The sequence below is a fragment of the Microplitis mediator genome, chromosome 1 (genome assembly GCF_029852145.1).
Source record: "Microplitis mediator isolate UGA2020A chromosome 1, iyMicMedi2.1, whole genome shotgun sequence".
NCBI classification, from domain to species: domain Eukaryota; kingdom Metazoa; phylum Arthropoda; class Insecta; order Hymenoptera; family Braconidae; genus Microplitis; species Microplitis mediator.
In genome coordinates, this window is record NC_079969.1 from 374,891 (window position 1) to 392,725 (window position 17,835).

Consider the following 17,835-nt stretch of genomic DNA (forward strand, 5'->3'; position numbering starts at 1 on the left):
TTTTTATAATTACCATATATATAATAAAGATTTATAATAAATTTTTTTTATATAAAAATTTATAAATACTTGCATATAGAAATGTTTATATATATATATAGAAGAGAATATATATGAGGCGAAATGAAACTTCGGGGTAAACTGGGCCGCTATTTTTTAAAATGAAATTTTTTTTAGAGGTTGAGTTATAATTTTTCGAAAGTAATAACGTAAGTTGGCCATTTTTTAATTTTCATTAAAAAAAAAAATGTTACTTAGTGTTTGTTGTTACTTTTTATTGTCAAGTACAAATTTTTGTACCGTAAATTTCATGATCCTGAAGTTAGCAGATATTTGAAAATTTTTGAATTTTTGTTTTTCAAAAAATAAATTGCAAAAAAATAAAATGAAATTATGCACATGTAGAAAATTTTAAGAACTACAGGTGCAATTTTTTAAAATATTTTTTTTTATCGTTTATCGTCTGAAAAAAAATTCAAAAATAACTAGACGTCTGCTAACTTCAGTATCATTAAATTTCACCTTTTGGGAAAAATTAATTTCATTCTGCAAATCGCAATTTTTTAAATTTCCAATAGAATTTTTTTCAAATAAATTTCAAAATTTTTATTTGGCGGTCGAGCCGACCAACTCGCCCACTTAAAAAAAAACTAATAATTCAAAAATAGATTTTTTTTTTATTCAAAATTATGTGAATTTCGTATCGGGTTTTGGTATAAATGTACATGTTGAATGTATGTGCATTAGTGTCTCAAAAAATCGACTTTTTTTTTTTTTCTTGAAGAAAATTGAAAAATCGACAGAGTATCTCTAGACAAAGACCCTGTTAAAATATGAGACCTTAATATTAATATTTAAAGGTGGCGATTCACGATTTTATATTTTCCATTTAAATAACATGGTAAAAAAAAATTTTAATTTTGGAATTTTATACCTCGGCGATGGCTTATTGAACAGATAAGTTCAGGATATATTTTTGTAGGGAATTGAACGCTCTACAAAAAAAGTCTCTTATCATTTTTTGATAAATCCATCTGTTCAAAAGTTATTGGAGCTCGAAGTGAAGTTAGAGTAAATTTCGAAATCTTTTTACTTTTCCGGCGAAATTATCGGACTTATCATAAAATGTCATGAGATCTTTTTTGTAGACAATTTTATTTTCTACAAATTATTATTGATAAATTTTTTTCAAATTCTGCATTTTTTTCTAGTTATTTTCATTTTAATGCCAAACGCTTAAAATCGATTAGAACACTACTTTTTTAGAAGCTTGGCATTAAAATGGAAATAACTAGAAAAAAATGCAGGATTCGAAAAAAATTTATCAATAATAATTTGTAGAAAATAAAATTGTCTACAAAAAAGATCTCATAACATTTTATGATAAGTCCGATAGTTTCGCCGGAAAAGTAAAAAGATTTCGAAATTTACTCTAACTTGACTTCGAGCTCCAATAACTTTTGAACAGATGGATTTATCAAAAAATGATAAGAGACTTTTTTTGTAGAGCGTTCAATTCCCTACAAAAATATATCCTGAACTTATCTGTTCAATAAACCATCGCCGAGGTATAAAATTCCAAAATTAAAATTTTTTTTTTCCCATGTTATTTAAGCGGAAAATAGAAAATCGTGAATCGCCACCTTTAAATATTAATATTAAGGTCTCATATTTTAACAGGGTCTTTGTCTAGAGATACTCTGTCGATTTTTCAATGTTCTTCAAGAAAAAAAAAAAAAGTCGATTTTTTGAGACACTCTAATGTGCATGTAGTTGAACTTAAATATGTAAAAAGAGAGAGGTAATGTATTGTCAGCAAAGTTGGGTATCTTATAATGTAACTAGTCGTTGTAACTGGTTGCCTGACTCCTGTCGGCTCCACGTCGCGGGTCTACTCTTTTTAATTTTATTTATTATTTTACTCTTACTTTGTAATGACGATGATGAAGTTGATGATGTGATGTGTTGGGTGATGTTCGTTGGTGTATGTTATTAAAGAGTTAAGAGAGTGGGATCGAGGACCAAGTACTGGCAAAACGTACGATTAAAAAAAAAAAGAAAATAAAAGAAAGAGATAAAAAAAAATCCATTTGCTGAGAGATCTGGTGAACACTTTCGACAACGCAGTTTACATCAAGACATCATGAAGACACGTTACTATTTATCAACGTACAAATATTTATTATTTTTAGTTTTTTTAATTACACGTAAGTTTTTTTTTATTTTTATTTTTATTCCTAATAAGAATTTTTACGAAAATTTTTTTTTTAATTTAAATCATCACAATTTTTTTATTCGAATTTATTTTCAAACTTTCAGTCACGTGCTTTTAGTTTTTTTTTTAATTCTATTTCAAAAAATAATCAAATTAAATTTTCATTACTTTGTTTTTTTTTTAGATCATTTTTAAAAAATATGAATAATCATATTAATGAATGAGGTGTTAGAAATTTTCTTTGCTCTGTTTATTCAATAAATTACAAATTATTTAACATGAAATTAATTTCTCGCTAATTAACATCCGATCTAATTTAAATTCAAATTTTTTAAACACGAAATATTTGAAAAAAAAAAATTATCATAAATTATTATACTGAACAAAAATTAATTTATATAAAATTATAATTATACAAGATCATTAATATTAAATATATATAAATATATAGACATATATAAATAAAAATGATCTTTGGAGAGTAAATAGAGGGGATATAAATATGATTGAATATTGAAGATATAGAATAGATGAAAGTAATGTATATACATTTATAATATAAAGAAATATATAAATATATATATACATATATATATTTTCGTTACGACATACGTTTATTTACCAATCCAGACATTTGTCTTGCTTTCTCCTCTTGTAAATGTCAGACGATCACAATATAAATATATATATATATATATATTTCTATAAAGTACATCTACCTGTATTCGATACCTTGACTCTTATATTTATAATAATTATTTATCTATTATTATCTTTTGATTACTTTCGTTTCTATTATTACTGACAGCATCTTAAGTAATTTTTTTTTTAAATAATTATAATTATAAAATAAATTTTTTTACAATAGGAAATAAAAGTTACGTAAAAATATATAAAGATATTTGAGAAATAAAAAAATATTAAATAAATTATAATTATTATTATTATTATTTTCCGACCTTATTTTTATTTTCGTACAAAAAAAAAAATAAGAACGTGTGAAATAGTATAAAAAGGCGTGCTTACATATTCAGCAATAATACTAAAAAAAAAGAGGAGAAAAATTCACATGAACTAGGGAGACTTTTAAAAACGATGAAAGTCGTTTACTTATATATATGTATATATAAATGAAGAGTCAGCAAAACGTTTCAGCAAGTTACCTCGCGTACCAAACGTGAGTTAAAATGAGAATAAACGTGAGTTATAAATCCCGAGAATCGTAAATTTAAATCTTCTAAACAAAAAAGTTAATTAAAAAAATATACAAATGTTAAAATAGCAATAACTCATTAAATATTAATAATATGAAAATTTAATAAAATATTAAATTTGTAGGAAATTAAATTCTCTACAAAAAAGGTCTTTGTGCATTTGTACGTATTTTGAATATTTAACGAGTTACCGGCAAAAAAATCGACTCCTAATTTCCCAAATCGTTACCATTATCTCAGTAGCGACCAACAAACATTAAGACATCAAAAACTCCTTAAATATCAATTACACAAAAAATTTATAAGATATCAAATTTATAGGAAATTAAATTCTCTACAAAAAAGGTCCTTGTAAATTTGTACGTATTTCTCATATTTAAGGAGTTACCGGCAGAAAAATCGGCTCCTAATTTTCCGAAAGCGTTACCATTAGCTCAGTAGCGACCAACAAACATTAAAACATCAATAACTCTCTAAATATCAACAACACGAAAAATTTACATGACATCAAATTTATAGGAAATTAAATTCTCTACAAAAAAGGTCCTTGTAGATTTGTACGTATTTCCTATATTTAAGGAGTTACCGGCAGAAAAATCGACTCCTAGTTTTCCGAAATCGTTAGAATCATCTCAATAACGGCTAACAAATATTTAGTATAAATGATTCTCAGTATACAAGAATAAATGGTTTAAGCTCAATACATATATGTATATAGGATGTATACTGTAGCATAATAAATATCAATTGTAAGGCAAACTAAACGAGACTTGGTTGGTCTTGTTAAAGAGAGAATGCGCAGATCCATGGATGTCGTTAAAATCGATTCGACGGTTAACGGTACGACAGAGATAGAGCTTAGACTACTAGACTACAGACTAAACTACTACAAATACAACTAAACAGTATACATCCTATAGAATAATATATATAGATAAAATTGATGCATAAAAAATTCAAAGCGCAAGAAGACTGTGTGTAAAGTACGATGTTACGTTATGTTATTTAAATTCAATTCTATTCACTAGTCTATTTATTTTATAACAAGCCCATAAGTCTAACGTTATTTTAAAAAGATCACATATGTTAACATTTAATCTATTTTATTTAACTCTGTTATTCTTATTAGACTGACATTTAACGATCAGAGGAATATTTATTACATTTTTTATTTTTTTTCCTTAAATAGATTATTGCCATGCGGAAGATTATTATGGCAAATTAATTGGTAAATTATCCGAGTTACATCATGGACTGAGCGGTGAAGTTTATGCGGTCGATGCCAGGACACTGTTTATCAAAGATTTTACTTATGATGGTGAAGGTCCTGGTAAGTATTTTATTTAAAAAAAAAATGAATTTGTTATTTTTCAATACTTTCAAAATTATGGGCAGAGAAAAATATTTGAATCAATTAATTTTATTTCATAAAATGAATTTATTTTTTGAGTTCTATGATAAATTTCCTTTGAAATGAGTACCCACATCAATATATTAAAATTTTCAAAAAAATTTTCAAAAATCATATTTTTGAGTCCTCTGTCAAATTTCCTCTCGATTGAGTACCCACATCGATATATTTAGATTAAAAAAAAAAATTATATCCTTTTGGATGAAAAGAAAATGTTTTTATTTAAAGCTGCGTATTTTTACGCCGGAAATTCGCGAGCGCCGATAATAAATGGATTTAGAATCCGAGATGAAAAAGGTAACACAGGGCCATTGAAACAGTACCGGAAAAAAAAAATAACTCTGACGCTACCGGAAGGAAAGACTCTGAAAGACATAAGATGGTTCTCAGTTTATTGTGACGCCTACTCAGTAAGTATATATTTATATAAACTTTTGTATATCTGAAGCATCTTCATTGCACAGATATACATATATATGGCGATGATGGGACTTTCACGCATATTTCTTGCTCCGTTATTCAATGACAAAGTAGAGCGTCGAGCATAAAATGCCAGTTAGTCTCGGTCTCAATGCCATTTGTTATATATTACACCAACTTTCATTCACTTAAATGCCTTTCAGCAAGAAAATAAAAGTCTCTATTTACTAAAGATATAATTTAATACTTTAAGAAATTAAATAATTACAATACATAACCAATTTGTTGCTTTTAAATCCAAGGACGGATTTAATAACTTTATGTCCTAAGTATTCACTTAAAAAATTTACATTTTCGATGATAAATTTCTTTTAATAATAATTGCCATTGACTATATTATGTAATTTCCGGTAGAAAGAGTACCGGCATCGTTACATTCAAATTTTATAATATTTTGCTACAAGTAAAGAAATATTTTTTTTAAATTCAAATTTTTTTTAACGAAAAATTTTTTAAAAATTAAATGAATTCCTGTACACGGAAAGAAAATTATGGCAGCGGTTCCCATAATTTTGTGAAATTTTTTTCTATACCATCATAGGAATTACGACCATAAATTATAGGAGCGGTTCCTATAATTATAGGAATGATTCCCATAATTATAGGAATAGTTCCTATAATTATGGTAATGATACCCATAACACTATAGGAATGGTTCCTATAATTTATAGGAATACTTTCTATAATATTATGGGAATCATTCCTATAATTTATTGGAATGGTTCCTATAATTTATAGGAACCATTCCCATAAATTATAGGAACCATTCCCATAAATTATAGGAACCATTCCCATAATATTATAGGAACCATTCCCATAATATTATGGGAATGGTTCCTATAATAGTATGGGAACTATCCCCATAATATTATGGGAATGATTCCCATAATGCAATTGGAATGGTTCGTATACCATTATGGGAATCATTCCCATAATATTATGGGGATAGTTCCCATACTATTATAGGAACCATTCCTATAATATTATGGAAATGGTTCCTATAAATTATAGGAACCATTCCAATAAATTATAGGAATGATTCCCATAATATTATAGAAAGTATTCCTATAAATTATAGGAACCATTCCTATAATTATAGGAACCATTCCCATAAATTATAGGAACCATTCCCATAATATTATGGGAATGGTTCCTATAATAGTATGGGAACTATTCCCATAATATTATGGGAATGATTCCCATAATGCAATTGGAATGGTTCGTATACCATTATGGGAATCATTCCCATAATATTATGGGGATAGTTCCCATACTATTATAGGAACCATTCCTATAATATTATGGAAATGGTTCCTATAAATTATAGGAACCATTCCAATAAATTATAGGAATGATTCCCATAATATTATAGAAAGTATTCCTATAAATTATAGGAACCATTCCTATAATTATAGGAACCATTCCCATAAATTATAGGAACCATTCCCATAATATTATGGGAATGGTTCCTATAATAGTATGGGAACTATTCCCATAATATTATGGGAATGATTCCCATAATGCAATTGGAATGGTTCGTATACCATTATGGGAATCATTCCCATAATATTATGGGGATAGTTCCCATACTATTATAGGAACCATTCCTATAATATTATGGAAATGGTTCCTATAAATTATAGGAACCATTCCAATAAATTATAGGAATGATTCCCATAATATTATAGAAAGTATTCCTATAAATTATAGGAACCATTCCTATAATTATAGGAACCATTCCCATAAATTATAGGAACCATTCCCATAATATTATGGGAATGGTTCCTATAATAGTATGGGAACTATTCCCATAATATTATGGGAATGATTCCCATAATGCAATTGGAATGGTTCGTATACCATTATGGGAATCATTCCCATAATATTATGGGGATAGTTCCCATACTATTATAGGAACCATTCCTATAATATTATGGAAATGGTTCCTATAAATTATAGGAACCATTCCAATAAATTATAGGAATGATTCCCATAATATTATAGAAAGTATTCCTATAAATTATAGGAACCATTCCTATAATTATAGGAACCATTCCCATAAATTATAGGAACCATTCCCATAATATTATGGGAATGGTTCCTATAATAGTATGGGAACTATTCCCATAATATTATGGGAATGATTCCCATAATGCAATTGGAATGGTTCGTATACCATTATGGGAATCATTCCCATAATATTATGGGAATAGTTCCCATACTATTATAGGAACCATTCCTATAATATTATGGGAATGGTTCCCATATTATCATGAAAAAATTAATTTAAAGAAGTGTGGTAATCACTTCTACAATACACAGAAATATTATTAAACATAAAAACAAAAATTCAAACATTGAAAAAAAAAATCGTATTTGGCAAAAAAACATTAAAATTTTTAATAAGAATTTTTTGTCAGCACAAAACATTCAAGAAAATTTAAATTTTGGGAAATTTCTACACTATTGTGCAAAAAAAAAATTTTATGATATTATAGGGATGGTTCCCATAACATTATGGGAATAGTTCCCATAATATTATAGGAATAGTTCCTATACCAATATGGGAACCATTCCCATAATGGTATGGGAACTATTCTCATACTATTATGGGGGTGATTCCCATAATATATGGGAACCATCCCTATAGTAGTATAGGTACTATTCCCATACCATTATGGGAACCATTCCCATAATGCATAGGAAAACTTCCTATAATTTTCTTTCCGTGTACTGTGTAAATTACCCAATTTCCGGTCGATAGAGTACCCACATCGATATATTTCGAAAAAAATTTTATCCTACCCCAATTTATTGTTAATTAAATAATTAAAGGTTAATTTCGGGGATGTAAAAATACCCCGAGGTTTTGATGCTCCAAAACCACAGAAGCTCGCAGGATTAAATGGCGTCCATGGAGTCCACTCTGAGCCCGTGGTCGTCGTCGACGCCCAGACACTATTAGTACCCTCATTCTCGTACGACGGAGAAGCACCAGGTAAGTGAAAATAATATTTCCAAGATATAAATGATGTTTCAGATACTAAATAAAAAAAAATAAAAAAAATCGGTTAGATGCGAAATTCTGGGTTGGTTCCAGAGCACATCCATCATCCAACGGCATTAGATTACCCGATGAAAATGGGATAGAAAGACCATTACGTGCTTATGATCGTAAAACAATAGTACTAACTCTACCCGGTGATATTACTATTCATCAATTGGGCCATTTTGGTATTTGGTGTGAGGCCTTCACCGTAGACTTCGGTCATATACAAATTCCATCCAACCTCAATGTACCTCCGTCACTCAAAATGCTTGGCATTTCACCTCAGGTACATATATATATTAATATATAACTATATATATTTGAATACTTCATGATATTAAACGTCCACGAGTTCCTTTATTATTATCGACTACAAAATATAAAACATTTTTATTATTTCAAATTTATTGTTTGTAGAAAAAGTGGGGGCAAGTCGGCCTGAGTCAATAAATCGAACAAAAAAAATTTTTGAAAATCAAAAGTGCACCTCAATCGCTCATAATTATAATTATTAATTTTTAAAATTTTTTCTTTCCCTTGAATTTAAATTTTCCAAAATATCCCGCCTTTTTTTAAATCTCTTTTTCTTTTTAAATTTCACTGCCGCGCATGGATTTTTTGATAGGACGGACACAGCGCGTCGCGCTTGAGGTGTGCAAAAAAAAAAAATGATTATTGTGATAAAAAGAAGGCGTTAAAAGGAAATTACAAAATGACTTTGAGGATAATTAAATTTAAAATGCAATTGCGATGAAAAAAACGCACTATCGGTAAACTGTCTCTGTCCTGTTACAGAATTTAGAACAGGTGCAGGGTCAGATTGGACCGTATAATCAACCAATAGAGCAGTATTTGACGCAATCTTCTTCTTCTTCTGCCTCTTCTGCTTCTTCTGCTTCCATTTATTCTGATTCTGATTCTACTACTTCCTCACACACTACTTCTTTGCTGATAAATGAGTTTCAACGTCCAACGACCTATCGTCCTCCTACTATTCTACTATCGAATAATCGTCATCCTCACGTCCAAATAATTAACAACCAACACAACCGCCAATCGATTGATCGAACCCCGGGAAAAAATTATGACTTATCAAACACTCAATCTGCTATACCCTCGTCGGGATTTCAACACATACATAATAATAATAATAATAATAATAATAATAATAATAATAATAATAATAATAACAATAATAATAATAATCAAAGAGGATCTTATGCACGTTTAAGAAAAATTCATGGTGACCAGCGACATGACTCATATACTTCTTATTCTTCATAATTAATTTACCCTCAAAGGGTCACACTTCCGGCGAGGATCAAAAATCTATAATTTATTATTTTCATATTTTTTTATAAAAGTTAAAAATTTTTGACAAAATTATAAGTTACCAAAAATTGAAAAAGTGCGATTGGTTTTTTGTAAATATCTTCGTAAATATTTAATTTTTCAAAAAAGTATAGGAAACCTTTTTTGTAGCTCTTTAAATTTTCTACAAAAAAGGTATCTTACACTTTTCAAAAAAACTCAATAGCTATTGAGATATTTTGAGTTTAAAATAACCCAGTGTATTCTGGCGCCCATGTGACCGTCAAGGGTGAACTAATTAACTAAATTTTTAATTACTAATTTATATATTTTTTTATAAATAAAAAAATTTTATCTCTCTGTTACAAAATAAAAATTTTATTTGATGTTACTGCGTGTAATTAATGCAAATAAAAATATAAAAAGAAAACGAATATATATATAATTTTATTTTTTGAATAATTTATTTTTTCAGTCGAAATTAAATTGTGAGGTACTCGATGATAATTTAACATTTGAGGTAAGATGGGCTGTTGCTGGTGAGAGTATTGTTATACAACTTGTTTCACGTTTAGGTAATTATTATTTTTACCTCAATAATATTTAATATAAAAATATTTTATCGTGTTATTGATAAATTTATTTCTCTAGATGATAATAATTACATGGCGTTTGGGTTGTCAGCTAATCCGGAGCGTAGTTTGATGGTGGGCGGTGATGTTGTAGTAGCTTGGGTTGACAAAGAGACATTGCAAGGATACGCGATTGATTATATACTCGATGGTAAATCACAGTGTTCGGGTAAACGTGGTAGTTGTCCAGATACTCGTATACAGGTATTTACTTTTTTTTTTTATACTAAAATACTTGTATCGATTATTGAATTTTTTTTTTTTTATATATATTTGATGTAAAGAGTACGTTGAGTGATTGCCACTGAACAAGTACTCATATCCATATATTTAGAGCAGATAAAAAATTTTCAGTTACAAAAAAACGCTAAAACAATTTTTTTGAAAATTTTTTTTTTACACTTACTTCTTGTTTAAAATTAAATTTCCTCTGGAAAGAGTACCCACATCCATATATTTAGAGCAGATAAAAAATTTTCAGTTACAAAAAAACATTTAAAACAATTTCTTTGAAATTTTATTTTCTAATACTTATTTGATGTTTAAAATTAAATTTCCTCTGGAATGAGTACCCACATCCATATATTTAGAGCAGATAAAAAATTTTCAGTTACAAAAAAACATTTGAAACAATTTTTTTGAAATTTCATTTTTTAATACTTATTTGATGTTTAAAATTAAATTTCCTCTGGAAAGAGTACCCACATCAATATATTTAGAGCAGATAAAAAATTTTCAGTTACAAAAAAACATTTAAAACAATTTTTTTGAAAATTTTTTTTTTAACACTTATCTGATGATTAAAATTAAATGTCCTCTGGAAAGAGTACCCACATCAATATATTTAGAGTAAATTTTTAAATGATTATATATAAAAATTCAAAATTGATTTTTTCCAATTTAATACTCGGACGAGATCTAAAATTGAATTTCCTCTCGAAAGAGTACCCACATCACTATATTTAAATAAACTTTTTCAAAATTCGGTATAAAAGTCAAAATCAATTAAATATTAGATAAATTTTCATAATCAAATTTCCTCTGGGAAGAGTACCCACACCACGAACTTCACAGTAAATGAACATTTTAAAAAGTAAAAAAAACTCCAAATTGACTTTTGAAAAAAAAAAAAAAAAAAAAACTTTACCTACTGAATTCCACAAGTTATTTTATGCTCTGAATCAAGGGTATCAACATCCCATAGATTTAAAAATAATTTATTTAAATCGTAGAAAAATCCCCATAATCCGTCGTTAAAAAAATAAAAGAAAAAACGTGACTCAATTAATTTACCGTTTAAAGGACTCAACGAATTCAATACGTTTGCTAAATGCTGCAATGGTAAATGGCTACAGCATTATAACATACCAAAGACCATTAAAAGCCTCCGATGAATTGGATCTCGAGATAAAAACAAACCGTTCGCAAGCAATTATTTGGGGTATTGGTCCATTAAATGAAAGAAATGAGGTCAGCTTCCACACTCACTATCTCAAGAGCGACAAATTAATTGAATTTGGACGACCCGCCGCTTGGAATTGCCCAATGCCTCAGACTGATGACGATCAATATGAAGAAGAAACTTTAAACAACAGTCCAACTACTCCTAAAAACAATATCAATAATAATAATAATAATAATAATAATAATAATAATAATAATAATAATGACAGTCAAAAGAACAACAATAATAAAAATACGAACAATAACTACAGTTTCACTAACAATACCAATAATAATAATAATAATAATCAAAATATCAATGAAGAAATTTCAGTTAAGCCTACAACTCGTCGACCAACATCACGTTCTAGACCTTATACTGCAACACCAGCACCCGCATCAACAGCTAATGCATGGGAAATACCACCAATTCAATGTTATGAACCAGATGATGGGACATTTTACGCACAACTTGGTCCCACTGGTGGTAAACATGGATATCCTGCGATAACGGGTAATTATTTTATGTTTTTTTATACCAAGAATTCATCCCTGACAGCAAATCTGACAAAAAGCGACGACTTACTGCTGCAACTTGACGCAAAGTTGAACGCAATAACTTGGGAGTCCCATAAGTTGCCTTTAATTTTCTTATAAGTTAGCGACAGGTGAAAATTAACAACATTTGGTAGTCAACAGTTACAGAGGCTAAAGTTGTCGTCAACTTGATCGCAACTGACACCATCTTTCTGACCAGAAAATCTGATAAAAACTTATGGGATTCCCAAGTTATTGCGTTAAACTTGACAATATATTGACGTCAACTTGACTATCAGAAGACTGAAATTTTACAAATAAGGTTGGGGGGAAGAGGGGTTTGAATTAAAAATTTTATGTACAGTGGGTCGATAAACTTAAGTTGAGTTGAATAAATTATTATGTTATAAAAAAAATGTTAATGTCCAGCATTAATTAAATATTTGTTATTTAAAAGGTCACGTTGGTTGGGGAATATCCTGGTACATAAATGGTTTATTGATACCTGAAATTAACGTTGTACGTGGCCGTCAATATTCATTTATCGTTGAAGCCGGTGACGATCCAAGTATACCGGCAAAATATCATCCATTTTATATAACTGATGATCCAGTTGGTGGTTACATGCATAAAACCCCTGAAGAACGTGCTCAAGTTAAAATATTTGCTGGTGTGAAACGCAGCCAAGATTCAAATAATTTAATACCGACTGGTGTCGGTCGTTTTTGCCGTTGGAACCATGACCAAAATGCACCTGATGCCGATAGTTATGCGTCATTTGGTGCATTCCAACGATCTTTGGAACTCGTTTGTGAACCCGGTGTTCCGGGTATTGTCACATGGACACCCGATAAAAATACTCCCGATACCGTTTATTATCAAGTGAGTAAAGTGGATTTTATTTTTTTACCACGTGGATAATGTTTAAATTTTTTAATTAATTATTTCTTTTAGTGTTTTACCCATCGCTATCTTGGCTGGAAGATAAATGTCTTGGACAGTTGTCAAGAACCTGAAGGATCAGCATCTGACACTCATCATTCTTATGTATTACCTGATTCCCAAGTTGACTCAAGTATTCCAACACCTGCCAAGGTAATATCAACTACTACTTATCAATCTCCTAAATTAAAACCTCATAAAGTTTCATCCCAATCCTATCAACCTCAATCTCAACCTCAAACTTATCAATATCAATATCATCAACATCAACCTCATCAACATAAATCTCAATCTCATGAAACTCAACCTCATCAACATGAAAATCAATCTTATCAACATGAAACTCAACCTTATAAATATGAAAGTCAACTTCATAAATATCAAACTCCACCCCATCAACATGAAAATCAATTTCATCAATCTCATCAACATGAAAGTCAACTTCATCAACATGAAAGTCAACATAAAACTCTTCTCCATCAACACGAAAATCAACTAAATCAACACGAAAGTAAACTTCATAATCATGAAAGTCAACTTCATCAACATGAAAGTCAACATAAAACTCTTCTCTATCAACACGAAAATCAACACGAAAGTAAACTTCATAATCATGAAAGTCAACTTAATCAACATGAAAGTCAACATAAAACTCTTCTCCATCAACACGAAAATCAACTAAATCAACACGAAAGTAAACTTCATAATCATGAAAGTAAACTTCATCAACATGAAAATAAACTTCATCAACTTTATCAACATGAAACAGGAAATCAACGTTATCCTATAACTTCTAACCTCAATTCAATTAATCATGACATGATCACCAATAACAACATAAATCAAAATAATCCAATAGAAATGCCTCTAAAATCCTCACAATTTAAAACATATCCAGGATTTACGCCCTATCAAAATAACTATCAGCAACACTATACAAAACAACTAGCCTATTATCAACCCCAACAATCTTATCAACATCAACATAACCAACAATACCCTCAACCCCATCATCAAGCATACCATAATTTAAATCAATATCAACATTATCATCAATCACCGCGTCCATATCGTCATGATATTCCATTGCGCTGGCAATCACCATTAATACCATCATCATCATCATCATCATCATCATCATCATCATCATTACCGTTACAACAATACAATAATTATCAAGATGATGAATTACAGCATCAACAGCAACAGCAATTAATTAAAATGTCTAGTAAATTAATAAAAAGTCAACCTCAACATAATCCGTATCAATTAATTACAGATACACGTGGTGGGATCTATAACCAAAATTTAAAATTAACATTACCCAGAAATCAAAATCAACTGTACAAACAACACATTAATAATAATAATTATGATTATTATAATAATAACAATAACAATAATAATAATAATATCAATAAAAAATATTACTATGAAAAGTATCAAGACAAGAGACGTCAAGATAATATTAATGATGATTTAATTAATAGAAAAGGTTTTAATCCAGACTCAATTATTATTGAAGGCGGCTTCAAGCCAATTATCAAAGAAAATAATAATAATAATAATAATAATAATAAACAAAATAAAAATTTGAATTTAAAAAAAATGCCGCCATTTGTTGATAATACAGTTAATGGGATTTCCCCTTCTCAGCAGCGTAATAAATTTAAAGGCTATGGCAATAATAATTTAAATCATTTACGTATACAGAGATCAGTTGATAACAATAATCACAGTAATTATTATATTAATAGTAATGATAATGATAAAACAATATCAAGTACTGGTGAAATGGTCGTTACTAATTTACAGTATGTTATTTTAACAATTATTGTTTATTTCGCCATTTGAAAATATAGTTTTTTTTCACATGGTTTTTTTTACATTTCCCTGATTAAACAACTGAATTCGATCGAATTAAACAGAATTAAATTTTTAATTCTATTTAATTCAGTTAAATTCTGTTAATTCGGTACCTAACTTAAAAATGAATTCTGTCTAATTCGGCAGGAAAACCAGAATTTGTCCGAATTAAAACGAATTTAAATAATTCTATTCGGTTAAATTCAGATTAATTCGAAAATAATTCTCCAATTTCTGGTTCTGAATCCGAATTAAAACGAATTTGAAATTTTTAAATCGGTTTTATTCTGTTTAATTAAAATTCAAATTTTCAATTCAGTTGAATTCTGTTTTGCAGAATTTGACAGAATTAAATTTTTAATTCTATTTAATTCAGATAAATTCTGTTAATTCGGTACCTAACTTAAAAATGAATTCTGTCTAATTCGGCAGGAAAACAAGAATTTGTCCAAATTAAAACGAATTTAAATAATTCTATTCGGTTTAATTCTGATTAATTTGAAAATAATTCTCCAATTTCGGGTTCTGAATCCGAATTAAACTGAATTAAAACGAATTTGAAATTTTTAATTTGGTTTTATTCTGTTTAATTCAAATTTAAATTTTCAATTCAGTTGAATTCTGTTTTGCAGAATTCGACAGAATTAAATTTTTAATTTTTTTTAATTCAGATAAATTCTGTTAATTCGGTACCTAACTTAAAAATGAATTCTGTCTAATTCGGCAGGAAAGCCAGAATTTGTCTAAATTAAAACGAATTTAAATAATTCTATTCGGTTTAATTTTGATTAATTCGAAAATAATTCTCCAATTTCTGGTTCTGAATCCGAATTAAACTGAATTAAAACGAATTTGAAATTTTTAAATCGGTTTTATTCTGTTTAATTCAAATTCAAATTTTTAATTCAGTCAAATTCTGTTTTGCAGAATTCGACAGAATATAACAGAATTAAAATTTTTAATTCGGTCGAAATCAGTTGTTTAATCAGGGTTATTATTATTATTATTATTATTTATTTATTTATTCATCAATTAGATTAATTGATTACTGCTCAATTGTTAGTGTCTGCAATTAAAAATTTATTAGTGGACATAAATATTTTTCGTATTATTATTGTTGTTGTTGTTATTAAAAGTGTTAGCAATAATTAATCATTTTATAATTAAATGTAATAAATTTTTGTAAATAAAATAAAACAATTGTTTAAAATTTTAATTTTCAATTTTTATAAATAAATTTAACAAAGGAAAGAAAATTAATGAAAATTACTATTAATTATTTTATCTATCAATTCCTGATTAGGCAAATCGGTCATAATTATAACTAAATAAATGACAGGATTATGATAATAATTCGCCATTTTCGAATTTATTTCATGAATTTTCATTGATCGTGATTCTGAATACGCAGGATTTTCAAATAAAGATAACTCTGAGTTAGAAGTAAATATTGATAAATCTAAACTTGTCAAATAATTAATAAAACATGATTGATATTGATGATAAGGATTAAACATATCATCAAAATTTTTTTTTATTAGCGCCCATCTGCTCTCCACTTCCATAAGGCCTCCAGCTTCCCAGTGGTTTTGGATGTCACATGCTAGCCAAGTTGTACAATCAACAAAATAACCTCCGTCATATTGACCCAATAAAACATGGCCGCGATGTTCTCCAATATAGTCATCTAATAATGACCAATTTTTGACCAGCTGCAGACCATGATTTTTCCATTCCTTGACATAATTATTCAGTACATTACATTGTTTTGATTTTGAAACGTTGAAACTATTGTCGTACTCAATTCTCATCAACATGATGATAAATTCACCTGGATTTTTTTTCATAAATTCAAGTACTTGTTCCAGTACATGATTAAATGTCACGTTCAAAGAAACAGGACCATAGTACATGACCAATTCATCTCCATTTAAATTAACGCACATATCTAACACACGAATACCGGATTCCAATTGTTGTTTTATCGTCAAATTTTGAATGTGGCTGAATAATTTATTTTCTCCTGACGCTGAATTATGGGTACCGACTAATCCTAAATTCCGAATTAAAAGTGTATCAGGCAACTTTGATATAAATTCACTATGATCTTTAAAATTATCGGGTGAAATTATTGAGCAATGCGTTTTTTCAAAAATAAATTCAATTAATAACAATAATACTATTTTTTTAAACATTTTAAACTTTGGCTTTGTCATTTATTGGGATCTGGAAGTATCAAAATTTCGGTTAAAATAATAAATGGATAAAAAATACGTACAAAGAAAAAAAGAATTTTTCGGCGCAAGAAATATTTTGTATTATGAATTGAAGACAAAAATTTTTCTTGGCTCAAGAATTTTTTTCTCGCCTAAAAAATTTTTTTCTCGTTCCAAGAAAATTTTATCTTACCCCAAGAAAAGTTTTGTTTTCACTTTATAATAAAAAAAATTTCTTGGGTCAAGTAAAATGTTCTTAGAACAAGAAAAAATTTTTTGCGCCAAGAAATCCTTTTTTTCTGTGTAGCTGTGATTTAAATTATTAACCATAAAATTAAACTTGTTCTTGGTCTGTATGAATAATCACTTTGTTTAAAATATTATTCCGCGATTAAAGTCATGTATTTATTAAATGGATGTAATTTGTCACTAAACGTAATTTATTTAAAAAATTTTCCCAGCCTGAAGATGTAACTCGGGTATTTTTGAATTTTACCCCCACTCTAAGTGTTATACATA

At 28.3% G+C, this 17,835-nt stretch overlaps 1 protein-coding gene across 6 annotated transcripts; it reads left to right on the forward strand.

Annotated features, from left to right (window-relative positions):
• The first annotated feature begins 1,843 nt into the window (after positions 1-1,843).
• LOC130678167 (protein Skeletor, isoforms B/C) lies at positions 1,844-17,510 on the forward strand. 6 transcript variants are annotated; one of them, XM_057485208.1, is made up of 11 exons: positions 1,847-2,207; positions 4,619-4,759; positions 5,069-5,250; positions 8,156-8,318; positions 8,396-8,655; positions 10,156-10,255; positions 10,332-10,516; positions 11,615-12,269; positions 12,750-13,174; positions 13,247-13,387; positions 16,642-17,510. In XM_057485208.1, the coding sequence occupies exons 1-11, from the start codon at positions 2,144-2,146 to the stop codon at positions 16,705-16,707; spliced, it is 2,382 nt and encodes a 793-aa protein (XP_057341191.1). In that variant the 5' UTR covers positions 1,847-2,143; the 3' UTR covers positions 16,708-17,510. The 6 variants fall into 6 exon arrangements, with proteins under 6 accessions (XP_057341189.1, XP_057341193.1, XP_057341191.1 ...); XM_057485209.1 differs by lacking the exon at positions 16,642-17,510 and adding an exon at positions 14,514-14,685 and having other exon boundaries at positions 1,848-2,207; XM_057485206.1 differs by lacking the exon at positions 16,642-17,510 and having other exon boundaries at positions 1,844-2,207; positions 13,247-16,163.
• The last annotated feature ends 325 nt before the right edge of the window (positions 17,511-17,835 follow it).

What these genes read in the sequence shown, in the direction of transcription:
- LOC130678167 (XM_057485206.1), top strand. Translation starts at nt 2,144, where the DNA reads ATGAAGACACGTTACTATTTATCAACGTACAAATATTTATTATTTTTA. An exon ending in TTTAGTTTTTTTAATTACAC is followed by an intron (nt 2,208 to 4,618) that starts GTAAGTTTTTTT and finishes TTCCTTAAATAG; the next exon opens with ATTATTGCCATGCGGAAGAT. An exon ending in GTCCAGATACTCGTATACAG is followed by an intron (nt 10,517 to 11,614) that starts GTATTTACTTTT and finishes TACCGTTTAAAG; the next exon opens with GACTCAACGAATTCAATACG.